Source organism: Topomyia yanbarensis, chromosome 2, assembly GCF_030247195.1.
Source record: "Topomyia yanbarensis strain Yona2022 chromosome 2, ASM3024719v1, whole genome shotgun sequence".
Taxonomy (NCBI): Eukaryota; Metazoa; Arthropoda; class Insecta; order Diptera; family Culicidae; genus Topomyia; species Topomyia yanbarensis.
The window spans coordinates 48,723,570-48,739,692 of NC_080671.1; the positions used below are offsets into that span (position 1 = coordinate 48,723,570).

The window sequence follows — 16,123 nt, forward strand, 5'->3', positions numbered from 1 at the left end:
TTTTGATTATGTAGGTTTCAAAACAAATGGTTCAGCCGTTGCGAAAATGGAGTTCAAGAACATTAGCAGCATAAACAACCATCCGCATCTCTATCACCGTACCAGTAGCAAGAAGCTGGGAATGGCCCAATGTACGCTAAGTTGTGTTTTGAATCGGTTCAACGATCGTTGATAGAAAGGAAAATAGAGGAATCGCAATAGTCAATTAGCTAGAGATTGCTGAGTAGGGAAGGTGTAGAAATTTATATCCGTAGTACTCAAGTGAGAGCAAGGATGCGAATTTTATTTTTGGAAAACCCAAAAATAGCTAAATATTATCATATTTGCAATTTTTGACCATTGACCAAGTTAGCATGGAAAAAGTTTAAAAAAAATAATACTAAGCGCAATAAAGTAATATTACGTAGTTTTTCGATGTAAATAATCGAACTAAAACGTTTTTGATTCACCGAAACTGTCAAAATCGTTATATTTATCAAGTAGCTTGTGCGAGTGGTTTCGGTCAGAATTTAAAGGAAAGAAAACGTTTACATTGTTGTTTTTACTTACCTTTTCAAAATTCAATAGTGATAGGGATCACGCATACTGTCCACGACGGTTCTGATGAAGTTCGACTACGAGAAAATAAAGGTGAAACCTACTTCAAGACATACTTTTATACGGCAGACGAAAAAAGGAAAAGTAGCAAATATTTTCAAGCAGTTGGAACTGATGACTTAACTAAGAAATATTTGCTTTGGCAGGCTGTCTGTATCTGTGGCTTACAATGCAACATTTTCATTGAAAGTGGAACATTCAACCACGAAATTTTTGCAAGCTACTCTCTGGAAATGCTCCTTTACCTTATGCAACATTATTATTTCGTACTGTTTTGGTCGGATTTTGAATCCTACCATGACGGAACAGAGGTCGTTAAGTGTTTTCTGCCAACAACGTCCAACGTAATCCCAATGAATTCTCTCAACATGCCAGAACTGGGATCATTGTCAAGTCAAACCTGAAAAAGACCTGCAACACCGAGGGAAACAAGTAGCAGTTTAAGACATTCTGGCGTTCTCTGGCAAAGAAAATGGCCAAGGTGACATCTGCGAGTCTTGAAGAACACCGAAGTCTCTAAGAGCTGACACTCTCTCAAGCGAATTTCCACAAATAGCGTAGCTCCAGAGTATTGGTTTTGGTTTTTTTTCTACCTGTGAAAGAGATCACCGAGCACTTAGTATACATCCTGGTGGGATGCCATAGAAAATATCATTGAGGAACAGAGACAATAGCAAAGATCCGCGGTAGCTTCTTTGGGGCAGACGTGACATAGCATAGCAGGAAATGGTAGTTGAATACCTACTTAAGAAGATGCGGGAGACCCACGCAATCTCCATAGGCATTACGGATGTTCGTAATCCCCAAAATTTATCACATCGTAAGGAACATCATGAAGACCATGCTAAACCTGCTTTGAGCTAACCTTTTTAAACACACTAGAGAAATTATTCGCAAAAGAAAAAGTATATGCCGATTCAAGTGCTCGAACTATCACTTTCCAGAAACTTACTACATACTTTCTTTTTGTTTTCCGTCCATGAACTATTTTGGATTCCTTTTAAGGTTCGATTGGGTTGGTTGGACTCGACCTCAAGAAGGTTTATTTAGAGGGGTCTGCAAATACACAGCGAGATTTAGTGCTCTTCCAAATAAGTCCAGTTTGCTTGTAGACAGCAAACAATAAATGTACACGGTCCCCCCCCCCCCCCCTCCCCCCATTTTTGCTGTATTGACAGCGTTACAGTGAACTGTATACCTTGAGCCGAGCAACTGAAATGAGTTAATTTCATCATTGAGCCAGGTCTGGGTCGGAACATCATGATCACCATCCGAAATAGCAACGAATAACTCATCGAACTTCGTGCATAGTCCTCTCACGTTTTGGTAATAAATATGAAGCTGATGTGCTGCAGGCAGGGAAACGGCGGAGATATCATCCTCAATGCCGGCATCCAGGGTGGATTTTGTCCATCGACTGACTCTCTCTTTCAGGGTGCGGTTTGTTCGTGGGCTTCTTGCTGTCCAAGGTGTGTATATGCAATCAATAGCGGTATGTTGATCATCTTGCTCCTTGACTTTATCTGAATGGCCATGATACTTGGTTGTCGGGGTTATCACATATGGTACAGCCATGGGTCGGTTGCAAATTAAATTCCTTTTCAGGGTGTGCAATATCTTGACAGGCTTCGGGAGGACAAATACCCTCCTTAGCTTTACCAGACCCGGCGAGGTCGCTTTCGTCGTTATGTTGTACAATGTTGTTCTTATATACTTGTTGTCCTAGCTGGGTACCGGTATGTGTTGATGTTGATGTTGATGTTGATGTTTATTGATAACTTCCCTGAAAACGGGTGCAGAACCTTTCCCGGATTCAGAAGAACATATACGACTCTTAAATTAACCTAAACAGACAAATAGTTCCATCGAAGAGTGGTTATTGTTGATATAGCCAATCAATCCATAGGCGATTGCACTGGAGTACTCAGTTCTATTCGAGAGTCTTTCGATGCACTCGGTCCCCAGAGATCCTGTAGATGTCAACGTATTTCGAATGCTCGAAACTAGATGCGTTTGGTTCAAATTGATTGATCCTCCATTTGATCCTTCAGTTTCATATCCACGCTAGCCTTGAAGAAGACGAACGCGAACGTTGACTAATAAGAATCCTATTGATTAGCTCCTCTGCTGAAGGGTGCTAGTCTAGCACACATTCCTTTACTAGATCGAATAAATCTTCCTTAGAATCATGCGGGACGATACGTGAAAAGTAGATCCAAAATTTGTTAATAGGCTTCGGTATCATATCCAACATTTTTGGAAAGTTCACTGTCAGATTAGTTCCTCCAAGGAGGTTCTCTCCAGATGTGCTTCTCCCGTATTCTGATGGACACTTAATTCTTGGCCAAGAGCGAACTGATACTGAAATGAAAGGCAATAGTCATATTTATTGCTGTGAAAAACGTTGTTGTGCACAAACTACATGGGCATGAATGGGTTAATACCCTGATGCGGAACTAGTGTGGGATGCAGTCGTTTGCCTTTTTGTAATTTATATAGACCATACTAAATTTCCGTTAGTTCGCAGGTGTCAAATGCTCTATGGGGTTTCAATGAAAGCAACGTCAAAGTTGTTCGTTCAATGTTTGCACCCTAACCAGCAAGGAAATAATTTCAATACACTGAAACTTTCATTAACGAATATAATTTTTTTCTTTTATTTGCTTCCTTTGATTTGGTTAATTAAAGTTATATAAATGTAACAAATAGTTTTAATATTCACTAGAACAATTCCAAAAATTGAATTTCAATGAAAAATGTTGAGAACATTTTTGATGCGAGGTAAAACTTTCCAAGTGGTCGGTAACCTACGATCAATAAAATATCGTATCACATGATTGTTCGCAGAGGGAACAGCATGTGGGAACATTGCAAAACAATTCCGAAATTGCTGGAATGCAAGCCTAGTTTTCAATCGACGTGCTCTGCTGGAAATGCTGAGCTAACTTTTTCACACGTCACTGGCCATCGAAGGACCATAGGACCGCTTGCCTCTCCCATGATTAAGAAAACAGCCATGACTGTAAATAATGTAACAGTCAGTAAACATTAAAAGTAACTGTAGCTACAGAATAGGACCTGTGACCACGAAAAGTCTGGTAGTCCTCACCTCGGCGGGGGCCAAAACTGGGCGTGGGACCACTGTCCGCCTGTTGTGTAAAAGTTCCCAAATCGCTGAGGCACGATAATGCTTCACAACGTTTGCGACGCGGTCTGCTGTTCGGATTATAGTATAGAAGAGGAGGTTGCACGACAGTTTTTTTTATCATTGTTAATTTAAATTGCAGTTTTGAGAGAAATAGTTCCTTCCGCCAGCGTTTCCGTGGCACTGCCAGACGGCCTACAGCGTTGAAATCTATATAGAGTCACTTTATATAAATGGAGTAAAATTTACCCTTTACTGCTCTTTTTAGTTAGACTGTCAGGAAACTTTTCTACGAAAACTGAAAGTTTCTGCGATGCGACAGAGAAATAATGGGCTTTCTTATGGTGTGAAGTTCCAAATTAATGATTGTTAATTATTCGCCCCTTTTGCAGTTTCGCTGCAACAGCTACGTTGATAGAAGATTAGAGATGGGTTTGGTTGTTAATAGTTGTCTTCAATAAACGTAGCTTTTCGGAGATGAAATTTCTATAAAATCGTTATATTCCACTTGCAGAAGAAGCTTTTATTCCAAAAGTTTCAAACTTCAAGGAAGTTCCAATCATCATTTAAGTACTAAATTTCCTTAATTTCCCTCCCGCGAGAGGATAATAAATCTATCTCTTGCAAGATGGGAAATTGCTAATGAACAATCTGGGATCATACGAACCATCGTGAACTTTGCTCACCTACTAGTGATTGCTCTTAATGCATACTTTGTTCATATCACTTTCCCTTTACGACCCGACTTCTTCCTAATACTAGCAATTGCTCTCAGTGGCCAAGAGTGATTTGAGAGAAGTTTTTCATGACTGCTGCTTTCTCGCTTTAGCCACCAGTATTCCTCGCGGGAATGTGCCACATTTTTTATGCCATCGTCACCTATCTACGACTCACATATCTTCTTTCACGCCTCAACATTCATACCAGGATTTTCTTTCGGCTATGTTGCGCCTCAGGTAGCTAGCACACAACGCTCCACTAACTTATCTGGAGACTAAAAAAATGACTAGCCGTGACGTGTATGTGACATAAATATCCGGAATTGCCATTCCCGAAATTGACCCACACTTGGGATATAGCATAGTTTTACACTTACCCGTAGCACCCGCTTCGGCAGACCCCGGTCGTCTTCCTCGGTGATTTGTGTGCGATATGATGATTTCTCAAATACAGGTGGATTGTCGTTTACGTCCTTAACGTTAATCAGCACCGTCGTGTAGTTCTCCTTGAAGCTGTCCGATGCCGTTAACCGGAGCTCGTACTGGGGTTTTACGTGTGTCAGAGCGTGTTACGGGAAGAGAAACATAGATAAAAGATGACAAGGTAAATTGCTAGAAGCTATATTGGGATGGGAGGGAACTGATATCAGTACATAGCTTGGTGTTACATAAGAGCTTTCGTTGACGGAATGCGAGTTGGAATTATGTTTCTTCCGTTTGATTAACCTAATTGGAGTCGAAGATTCAGAAAAGTACATCATATTCATTAAATGTCACGAATAAAACTGTGGGCAACATGACCCTTTGCAAAAGTGGTAAGTAGCTTAAATTGCATGCGAGAAAGCCTAAAGCTTTTCATCGCAGTGTATTGGGATCTTTAGAATATCGCTGAGTTTCAGTTGTCTAAACACAGTTTCGTCTATGGAAGGACAACCGCAAACTCGAAATACTATGGCTCTATTGAAAAATATACTTCACCTTTCTAATTAAATGCTGTTACAACAGTTAAAAAATTGATTCAATAGGTCGTTGGCAAAAAATGAAAAAAAAAAAGATTTATTCTTGTCCAGCAATATTTCCAGTATGTTTTATATATGTTCGGAAAAGTTGTAAGGAGTATTGTTTATCTTGAATTAAAACAAATTCAGAAACTAAATTTCGAAAACTCTTTGTTGATTTTTTTTAAAATCAATCAGAATAATATGACAACGTTGACTTTCCAGTAGAGCTATTATAAATTACACACCAAAAAATATGACTTTTATCCTTGACGTAATTGCAAACGTGACACAATTTAACAAACCGTAATTCACGAAATGATGGAACATAACCGTGTTCCGTTTAATTTTACATCAAACATACACTTTACATGTTCAATGGCATAAAATTACACTTACTGCCATTCAGAACAAACGCTACATGTGGTGTAAAATTACGTGATTTGCGAAATTCAACGTCATGTAAAATTAAAATCAAACAAAAAACTAGGTCATGTTTGATGCTCGTATATGTCAGGGTCAGAAGACGTAAATTTACACTATTTTTCTAGGTGTGTATTTCATTTCAAACAAGTTTTTTGATGAGTTTGTATAAAGCTTCGAGATTTATAGTAAGATATTTAATTTTGAGCGCAATTACAATCTGTGCTTTTAAAATACACAACTTTTCAATAATATATGGAATTTTACAAAAAATAGTGATTTTTTATTCGCATTTAATCCATAGTTTAAGAATTCAATATGTTACACATAATCTTAAAACGTACTAAATAAATTTAATAATATTGGTGTGACCATTGTTGGTTGGTTTTGGGACTGCGGAATCTGATTCTCTGGGCCGAATGACAATATTTTTAAGTTCTATTGCATGCGGTTCCACAAAAAACAGCATGTGAAATGCAATCATATTTCATGACAATCAGATACAATCGCTTCCTGAAACTTCGAAATTCGGTTCTTCGGATTACAGATTCTGTTTGTCATTCTCGACATGAGGGCTCATCAAATTACATCAACCATATAGACTACGAATCACATTGAAAATAATGCGGACACATTTAACTCCGATTGCGTATATTCCGGAATTCAGTTCCCTGGATTGATGATTGTTTTTGTAGCTTTCCATTATGTGACGCATGAAATGACGTCCACTTGACGATCTACTAGGAATCTTTGATATTTATCAAAATTTTATTGCTGGTTTCTGAGACTCCTGAATCCGGATACTACGATCGAATATTGTTTTCGAATCCTATCATGTACCACATCCACCACCAAATAAAAAAAGTGAGAGAACATATTTGTAGTAGGTTTGGGGTACTTAGGAAACCGGTTAGCGGACTGAACAATAGTATCAGAAATTCTCGAATCATGGATACTAGTGAATCTTTGTTGTGTATTCTAAATATTGAAGCTTATTATTTACTTTTATTTGATGAGGGGTAGATGGTGAGAATATAAAAAAACGCTTTACGAGCCCAGACAGAATAATAATGGCTTATGTCTTAATGATTAGGAAAGGAGTCAGAATAAAATTATTTTCATTATAATAGTGATAATAAATTTTTGGTTTAGGTTCAACATTTGATTCATATAAGCAAAAATTAATGTAGTCCTTTGTTTGGAACCATCATAATTTTCTGATGAGAAAAGTTGTTTCACACTGTCAGGTAGGTTAGATTTTCAATACTAGTTACGCTTTGTCAAAATTCTGCAAAATAAAATACCACGAATAACAATTCTGCTAACATTGTGCATGCTTCGATATAACGTACAATTCGATATAAAGTACATTTTTAAAACCGAAATGTACGTTATATCGACTTTTACCTGTAGAAGCATATATTCGCAGTAATTTTATTGACTTGCGTTGTTTTACTTGAAATTTAAAATAGTCAAAATTTATTTTTCGACTACAATTGGAAAGAAAACCGTCTAAAAAGTTTTGCTCAATGTACGACAATGAATTTGGAATTTAATTATTTGGCATCCCTGGAAAGCTGCAATATTGTGTTAACGTCAAAATGTTGCGCGTCGCTAATTAAAAATCGCAATTGCTCAATTCGTTATTGTGAGTGTAAGAATACGTAGAGGAATAAGACAACGTTCTCTAGCGTCTAAGATTCGTGCTGAATCGGTTGCACCTATTCCAAAGAATTAGGTAATAACAAAGCTTGCTATCGCGTGCATTTGATTCATATTTTCCTCTACAAAACATCGAGCCTTGCGTCAAAAAACCGATGGTGTCTGGTGCAACTAGTTGCGTTAATGGGCCGCAGCAGTCATTGGAAGATCCAGCAGATGTATCCGGTTGTGGTCTTAGAACACGTTCCCGCCCTGGAAAATGGAATGTAAGATTCAAATCCAAAACGTACGAGCTTGTACCGCTGATTTCCGCCTCGGCTCAAACCATCTCAAAGAAGAACCCTTGCACTCCAACAGTATATTGAGCAATAAGCAGTCACAACCCAAGATGAAGCACGTTAATTTTTAGTCAATCGTGCATGAAAGTATATCTAATACAGTTGCGATCATGACTGACATTGTGCCTGTTGAGAATAGAACAGTATCTGCTATCATTTTAGGACCAAGAATCTGCTTCTATTAAATATTCGAACCTGAGAGCTTTTTTCTTTGATTTACTTGCTCTGCGCCTAACAAGCGATCTGTGTTGGTGTCGGAGGCAGCAGCCACAATTTGAAGATAAAGAAAATGGAACTAAAGGACATTATAAAAAATGTTCCCGCCCTAAGAAAACAAAAGGTTACAGCTCTCACTACCACTATTAACAATTCTTGCATCCCTATGACATCCATTCCATCTATAGGACTAGTCCCCGATCACGAACCTACAACTGGGTAGGATCAGTCAGTGAAAGTTTGATAGAAATGTATATTTAGGTATCAAATCAAACAAATTCATCAATATTTTATTGTAGGACACAAAGAACAATGCTACCATTTGCAACAAGTCGAATCTAAAAATTAAGGAAGTTAAGTTTGAACCAAATGTTGATGACCAGGACCTCTCCGATTCAAATGTAATCAATAATATTTCCGGTGCCTCTGTTGATGACCCGCTCGTTATCCGGACCGGTCAGAATTGTTTTTTACATCCACAAATGTGCCTAATGGTATCACCCAAAATCCGACGGGTATGTTTCTATTACATTTGGGTAATATTCTATTGTCTTTTTGGTAACAGACCACGCAATTGCGGTATTAAACGCATATTTCCGAATTTCAGTTGCTGTTCAACCAAACACTTTTTCAGTATGTGTCAACCTCGGCTCTGTTCTTATGCAGGATAATTCGGTCGATTTCTAGCGGATTTTTGACCAAACTCAGGTTGAAATCTGCCACAATATTGGCAGAAATCTGCCGGAATTGCGTATTTTTTACTAGATGGGTTAGAAGCGAAACGAAAATTTTAGGCGGTTTCCGGATCTGGTCTAGTTCCCGGATCCGGATCAGTCCCTGGATCTAGCCCGTCCCCGTTTCCTTTTACCAGGTCCGGACCTAAACCAGGCCCAGACTTGGTGCTTAGATCCTGACAAGTGTCTGGATCCGGACCTTCAGTTCGGATGCGTGGATCCAAACCGTAGGTCTTTTTCCCGTACATGACGGAAATGATTGTTCATGTTTAGTGCAGCCATTACCTTGCTGTTACCGTCCGTGATAGAAAAGAAATTTCAATTTAACACCGTCCGAAACACCCCACCACTATTCCGAATCGGTTTTTTTTCTGACTGTACTTTAAAGCTTGCCGAGTGTGAGCCGATCTTCAAGTGCGGAATGTGTCGTATAGAGAAAATCGAAGCCCGTCTTTGTCCGCATCGTGTTTGCTTCGCGTGATGCGTAATACATTGACAAGCGAAGTGATACACACTTCCAGACAATCTGACTCGGTAATATCTATAGTATAAGAAATAGGAATAGATGAAACATGAGTGAGACGTAGAAAAGATTTGAATGTGTTGGTATTGCCGTTTGGGGATTTTTTTGTTGGGACCGTTTTAGTATTAAACGTCTTGCTATTAGAGCATTTTTGCTGATTACCGTAAAGGTATTACGGCCGAGTTTTGGGTGTAGCAAATAAAAACATTTTGCGCGAAAATTTTTTTCACGCAGTCATTTTGCAACAGATTTTAAATTCTCTAAGTGTTTTAGAAAGAAAAAGAAATGACCTTCCCTTTTTTTGCTATGTTATGTACGATTGTTAAAAGTTCTATGCGGTTTAGGGACAACAATATGCAAGTACCCATTATTTTGTAAGTTTTCATTTAAAATATGAAAATTGCTCTACATTTTTATTAGGAAGCGTTTTTGTTTAAATAGAAATTTAGGGAGAACATTTAATTTCGCATCTAACGACCTAATTATGATCAAAATCGGTTGAAAAATGGTAGTTATTTTTTTTTAATTAGAAACTTGCTCGCAACTTTTAAGAGGACAGTCTCATAAAATTTAAAAAAAAATAGATATTTTTTGCTCGATTACGTATACATTCAAAAGTATGTAGGTGAACTTTAAGCTTGAAATTGTAAAAAAATAACGGATGGTATAATTATAGCATCTTAGAGTGCGAGACCCTTAAGACCCTTAACCCCTTAAGAGTTCATACACACAGCATACCATTGGAAAGGTCATTTCGTTTTCTTTCTAAAACACTTAAAATTTTTTTAAATCGGTTGAAAAATGATCGCGAAGAAATTTTTTTTAATGCCGGAAGTCACGAAAAATAGTTTTTTTTGCCATACATCAATATTTTGAGGATATACAACTTTTTTCAAACATGCTACAACCTATACTAGGTCATTCGAAAAGTATAAAATCACTGTAGCACCGTGTTATTTATACTTCAGAACTTGTATTATTAATCCTATTTTACGGATCCTATTTAGCGTCAAGTAAAACTTCCAAAACATGTCTATTGTTTCGTCCTCTACCTCTCTACCCCTGAATAAAATTTTGCAATCTTGGTTAGAGAAAATGATTAAATTTTCTAATTTTTGTAGGTCCACCACATATATAAACCCTTCAGGGGGTGACATGCAGTCATTTCTGTGGCACATTAAAATAGAAAATGATACCAAAAATACATATTTTTCAGAAATCCGCGGAAAAGGTTACGGAAAATTAAATATTTGTTGTTTCATTAATTTCAATCAAAATTACGAACTGCACTACTCTTGCCAATTAGGTATTACAGTAACGAAATTAAAATTTTGTAGAGTGTTTGAAGGAAATTTTTTATTTTAACTTTCCAAATGTGATTACAAATATACATACATATTGAAATACCTAGAACATTTCCTTCAATTTCTAAAAATCATGAAAACAAGTTTCTTTTTGGTCTCCTATAGCAGTCCACCCTCCTAATAGTACCTAAGAATTTAGGACACTTTTTTAGCATAAACAATCCAAACAAACGAACGAATGAGAGAAAGTTTGCCATATGTTCGTAGAAACCGTAATGAAATTTTGCACACTGATAAGCGTGCAAAATTTCTATCGGTGGTAATTAGAAATACAAAATATGTTCCGATATCCGGCATGAGTGTAACACACGAATGATTCCGCACTCGTATATGACCCTCGATGTTATACCTGGTTTAGTTTACGTTCGAAGCCATAGGGGCCGGTCATGGAACAAAAATAGTTTACTTTCATCACCAAAGAGGTGGAGCTTGTCTGGCTCGCTTGTAAGCGAATTGTCCGGATCGATCATGGTGTAGATAATAACTGCTTTCACAAAATCCATTATTTTCGTTATTTTTAGTAATTGCACATTCTACAGAATTAGTTTCAAAATAGTTTTGCATGTTTCCAATCAGATAGCGCAAAAATATTTATTTCCCTTAGGTACAACAGTGGATATTCACTAGGGTGTCCCAAAATGACATCATGTTAAAAAAGTCATCGGGCTCACTTCTTAAATGAAAGGATAGGGTATCAGGACCACTTTCTTCTTCGGAGTGAATTTGCTAAAACGCTCCCTACTGGTGGCGAATTTTGATTTTTCGAAAATTGTGCCGATTTTGGGTAAAATTTAAAATTCAGGCTTGTTGAAGTGTTTCTGAACTGTCTTAGATTTTTGTCAGCATTTTTTTATTATTTTAAATAATAATGTTCCAAAAAATAAAAAAATTCGAATGTGCTTAGACCACATATTGTTTTTTGGAAAATAGAAGGAAAATGATTTAAAACGGCGTTTTCTGTTTGTCTTCAGTTCGTCAGAATCGGGTTTAATGAGAATTTGATGATTTTTTGTACCATCAATTATAAAAATAATAATAACTTTACTAGTGATGCCAAGTCTCTAATTATTTTTAGAAAAGTTTATTCTCCATAATTACTTCTTGGTGGCTCATTCACTAAAATAATTGTACTAGAAGATGCGTTGTATTCTGTCGTAAAACTTTTTCGAAAATACAAAGCCTTCAAAATTGACTATTTCGGAAATGTGTGATCTAAAACGTAAGGATCAGTTTTTCAACATTCACCCGACCCTTCTGCATTTTTCTTCACTCTAAGGTACCTAACATAGGAATGAGACTTTATATACAAAATCTGAATGGGTTAATCAATTCGGCATACGAATATACGTCATAACTTGTCACTAACTCGACATATTTGTTTAATTTTCATGATTTTCAACCCCACTAGGTGGTTATTAATATACTAAATAATTTAAAAAAAATCGTCAAATGCTCATAAAAACCGATTCTGATGTACTTCCTCCTATTTTACAAAAAACAAAATGCGGTCTAAGCACACTGAAAATGTTTTATTTTGTAGAACAGTGTTATTTTTTATGAATACCATAAAATGCCAAAAGGTTATCTAGCAAAAACTTGAATAACTCATATTCCACTAGTCATAGCTATACACTTTCTTCATCAAAAATACGCTCCTATATTTGCTTCAAATATTTGAAGTGTTTCCTATACTTTTCAAATTTTGAAGAAAAACTAATGAAAAACACCAAAAATTACACTTTTTACTAAGTTTTAAAGGCTCTGTCGCTCTTATCATCTACAATTTGTACAAACTAACTAACCAAACTTCTCCATTTTGATCTCCAGAAAAATAAAAAAATGCTGAGAAAATCTAAGACAGTTCAGGAGCACTTCAACAAGCATGAATTTGAAATTTTACCTAAAATCGGCCCATTTTTCGAAAAATCAATATTCGCCACCACTAGGGAGCGTTTTAACAAATTCACTCCGAAGAAGAAAGTGGTCCTGATACCCTAACCTTTCATTTGAGAAGTGAGCCCGATGACTTTTTTAACGTGATGTCATTTTGGGACACCCTAATATTCACTTTCTAAAACCTTGGCTAAAATTCCGGCCGAAAAATTTAAAACGTTACCGCTATATTTGAAACGTTAGAAGTGTTCTTCTTCAAAAGATCATGAAACCCCTTTTCCGAACCCCGCTTACTGAATTATCAATTTTGCGCTAAGATGTCACTAAGTATCAGTTTCCAACTTTCAAAAGATCTGTGGAATTTCATTGAATGAAATCTGAAAGAGTAGCCCGGTATCCTGCCAAACACATAACTGTTAATGGATACATGCCAACTATCGAATCTCCAAGTAACTCGAATGAGTTTGCGGATAAGACACATCCACTCATAAAGGGTGTTCGGAATCAAATTGTATGACTTTTATATTCTATCACTTGTTTTCATTAGCGATGTTTTGGGTGAAGTAAGTTCAATTAGTATTTTTTAAATTATTTCAGTTTCACTAGCAATTGAACAACCGTTGCGAAAGTCGATCAGCAGCGTAAACGCCTAGCTAGAATATCCGGATCTCTCTCGCCGTGCCACTAGCTACTTCCTAAGAAGCTGGGAAGGGTCCATTCTACTATAAATCGTGTTCTAAAATGGTACAACAAACGTTCGACCATCGATAGGAAGCAAAGATAGACACCAAAAACTGTTTTGAATTGAGCGTTTTCATATTTTTTCATTAAATTATGATCATAAATTACCAAGAGTGCGGATATAAAGTTGAATTTTTTATCTTTTTTTTATTTCGACTATGTAGATACTTTTCCATTTTTACATTTCAACGACATTCAATTAGCTAGAGATTACTGGGTAGGGAAAGTTATGAAAATTTAGAGCCATAGTACTCAACTGGTGTCGGCTCTCACGGTAAAGAGGGACAAGTCTGTCTTTGCCAAGAGACATGCTGGTGAACTTGAGTGATTCGTAGTTATGCTGCCTAAACTCGACCCTCATCAGCAGAAGACAAAAGTTAAGCCCATAAGATTTTAAGCCTGATCTAATGACCGTGCCACTTCTATTTTTTTAGATTATAGAGGTTTTAACCTTAAGGTCATTCGCCTCTTCGGATTAGAAAAATCTCTTATGAAAAATTTCTAACCCTATGTGCGGGGTTGGGACTCGAACCCAGGTGCGCTGCGTACAAGGCAATCGATTTACCAACTACGCTACGCCCACCCCATTCTGCCCTGCTTAATTTTTATCGGTTGTCACGGTAAACATGGACACGTCTATCTATACTAGGACACATGCTAGTGAACTCGAGTGATTCGTAGTTATGCTGCCTAAGCTTGACCCTCATTAGCAGAAGACAAAGATTAAGCCCGTACGATATTAAGCCTGTTCTAATGACCCTGCCACTTCTAGTTTTCCGATCTGTTTACTTCACATCCTTGCTCTCACTAGGGTACAATGGCTCTAATTTTTAAAAACTTTCCCTACCCAGTAATCTCTAACTAATTGAATGTCGCAAAAATGTAATAAAGTAAAGTCTGACTTCCATTATGATTTTTTTTTGCAGATTGTGAGTGCATTTTTTTTAGAAAATTCCCATGCGATGGAAATCCAAAAAGAACCTAAACATGGATATTTTTGGTACTTTTTGGCTATCGTACCAATAATTACAAATTAACCCATTATTGCTCAACTTATTTTTCACACGCAGCACAAATTGAGTTTTCGGATTGGAAAAAATGATGTGGTCATTCCAGTGAAATTAATTTCTTACTAAGAGTAGCTGATATAATAAGGAACAACCAGTGAAAATTTCAGATTGATCGATTATTTAATTCCTGAGATATCGTGGTCGCCGCGAATGAACTTTTCAATAAAATACAATTCCGAGATAATCGAGTTTTACTGTCGCTGCAGCGAGTCAACGGTCTAGTGTATCAAACACTACGCACCGCCTACGAGTGGTCAATAAGTAGCGGTCTATGAATCGCTGTAAGTCAAGTTTTAGAATTCCGATCTTAATGAAATTTTGAGAAAATTTTTCTGAGCGTATGTAGTTTGAGAATATCTTATTTATAAAAATTCAATTTTTTTCATCATGACAAAAATGTGTAACCCCATTGAAAATTGAATAAAAACAAAACATAAACACCGGTTTAACCACTCTAACTTCTCTAAACGTATTCTGTAAGAGTATATGAACAATATTAACTCATTGATAATGCCTGTTCTGCGTTATTCCTTAAGTAATAGGAGTTATTCTTAGCACCTACTATATATAGTAGGTTGGGCAATAATGGGTTAAGTTTGCGTGAAATAGTCAAATAAATAATATTCAATGTAATAAATTTAGGACTTTCTTTTGTATATTTTATCGAAATAAAACATTGTTAATTTACTGAAACTGTAAAAAAAATATTTTTAAGTAACTTGTGCGAGTGGTTCCGGTTGCAATTTTATTGAAATTCTTTGTTTGGGACACATTTTGTTCGCGACCGAAAAACAGATGCGTTCCAGGGGATTTGTTTTGGGTCTATGTTTTACATTTTGCCAACACTGCATATAAGTGTCAGAACAGAAAAGTCACAAAGGCACATTAAATCCAGTTAGTTTCAGAGTCACTGAGTTAGAGATCATCTAAGACAAGCCCTGGCAAGAAGGGGGCCTGTTTTCGTTCTAATTTTACGTCAGATTGTTTCAGCTTGGGATTGGTTGATTTAGACAGCTTGCGACATAGAAAACGTTAAACCAAAGTTACTCCCTGGATAGTGAAATGATATTTGGCAGTGTTGCAATGATTACAGAAAGATTACGTCATTTTTACTTCCAAATGAAATTATTGCTGTCTTACGAATCAAAATGGCCAAATTAAAAAGAAATTTTGCGTCAAGGAAGAATGAGTATTTTCAATTCATTAGCTGTAAATGGTATTGGTTCATATGAACAATAATAAGCAACGTATGCTTCCATAATCTAAAATTTATAGGAAATTCATTTAATTAAACCATTACCGTAAACCGGGGTGACATTTTTTGACGCAACACATTTTTTTCAAGTTTAATATTTTTAAACCATGTACTGATGTAAGGAGAACAAGCTTGGATGGTTATACCTAAAATTGTCCGCTTACAGCTATTTTTCCAAAAATGATTTCAAGTTGATGTCCGTTTTCGTATTCCGGGGTGACTTTGATAAGCTACATGTTGACCCACATTAAGTTAATGATGTCAATGTTTTTCATTCAAATGTTTGTTCAAACTAATTCTGGAAAGGTGCTCATTGTTAAATAGATGTTAATTGGTATTATACAAAGTATTCAATGTACTGTAAAATTCGAGTAACCAAAATTGGTATAATTTGTGTCCAATTAGAATAAAAGATTCTGAAAACCTTTAAAACTGCTAAAATTGT

General features: G+C 36.5%; 1 protein-coding gene across 3 annotated transcripts in view; it reads right to left on the reverse strand.

Moving 5' to 3' along the window:
* The window catches only part of LOC131684571 (neural-cadherin-like), a 1,488,321-nt gene that overhangs the window by 118,702 nt on the left and 1,353,496 nt on the right, over positions 1–16,123 (reverse strand). For all 3 annotated transcript variants that reach the window (XM_058967571.1, XM_058967570.1, XM_058967572.1), the window contains one exon: positions 4,839–5,003. In XM_058967571.1, the coding sequence (XP_058823554.1) occupies positions 4,839–5,003 (165 nt within the window). The remainder of the gene's footprint in view (positions 1–4,838; positions 5,004–16,123) is intronic.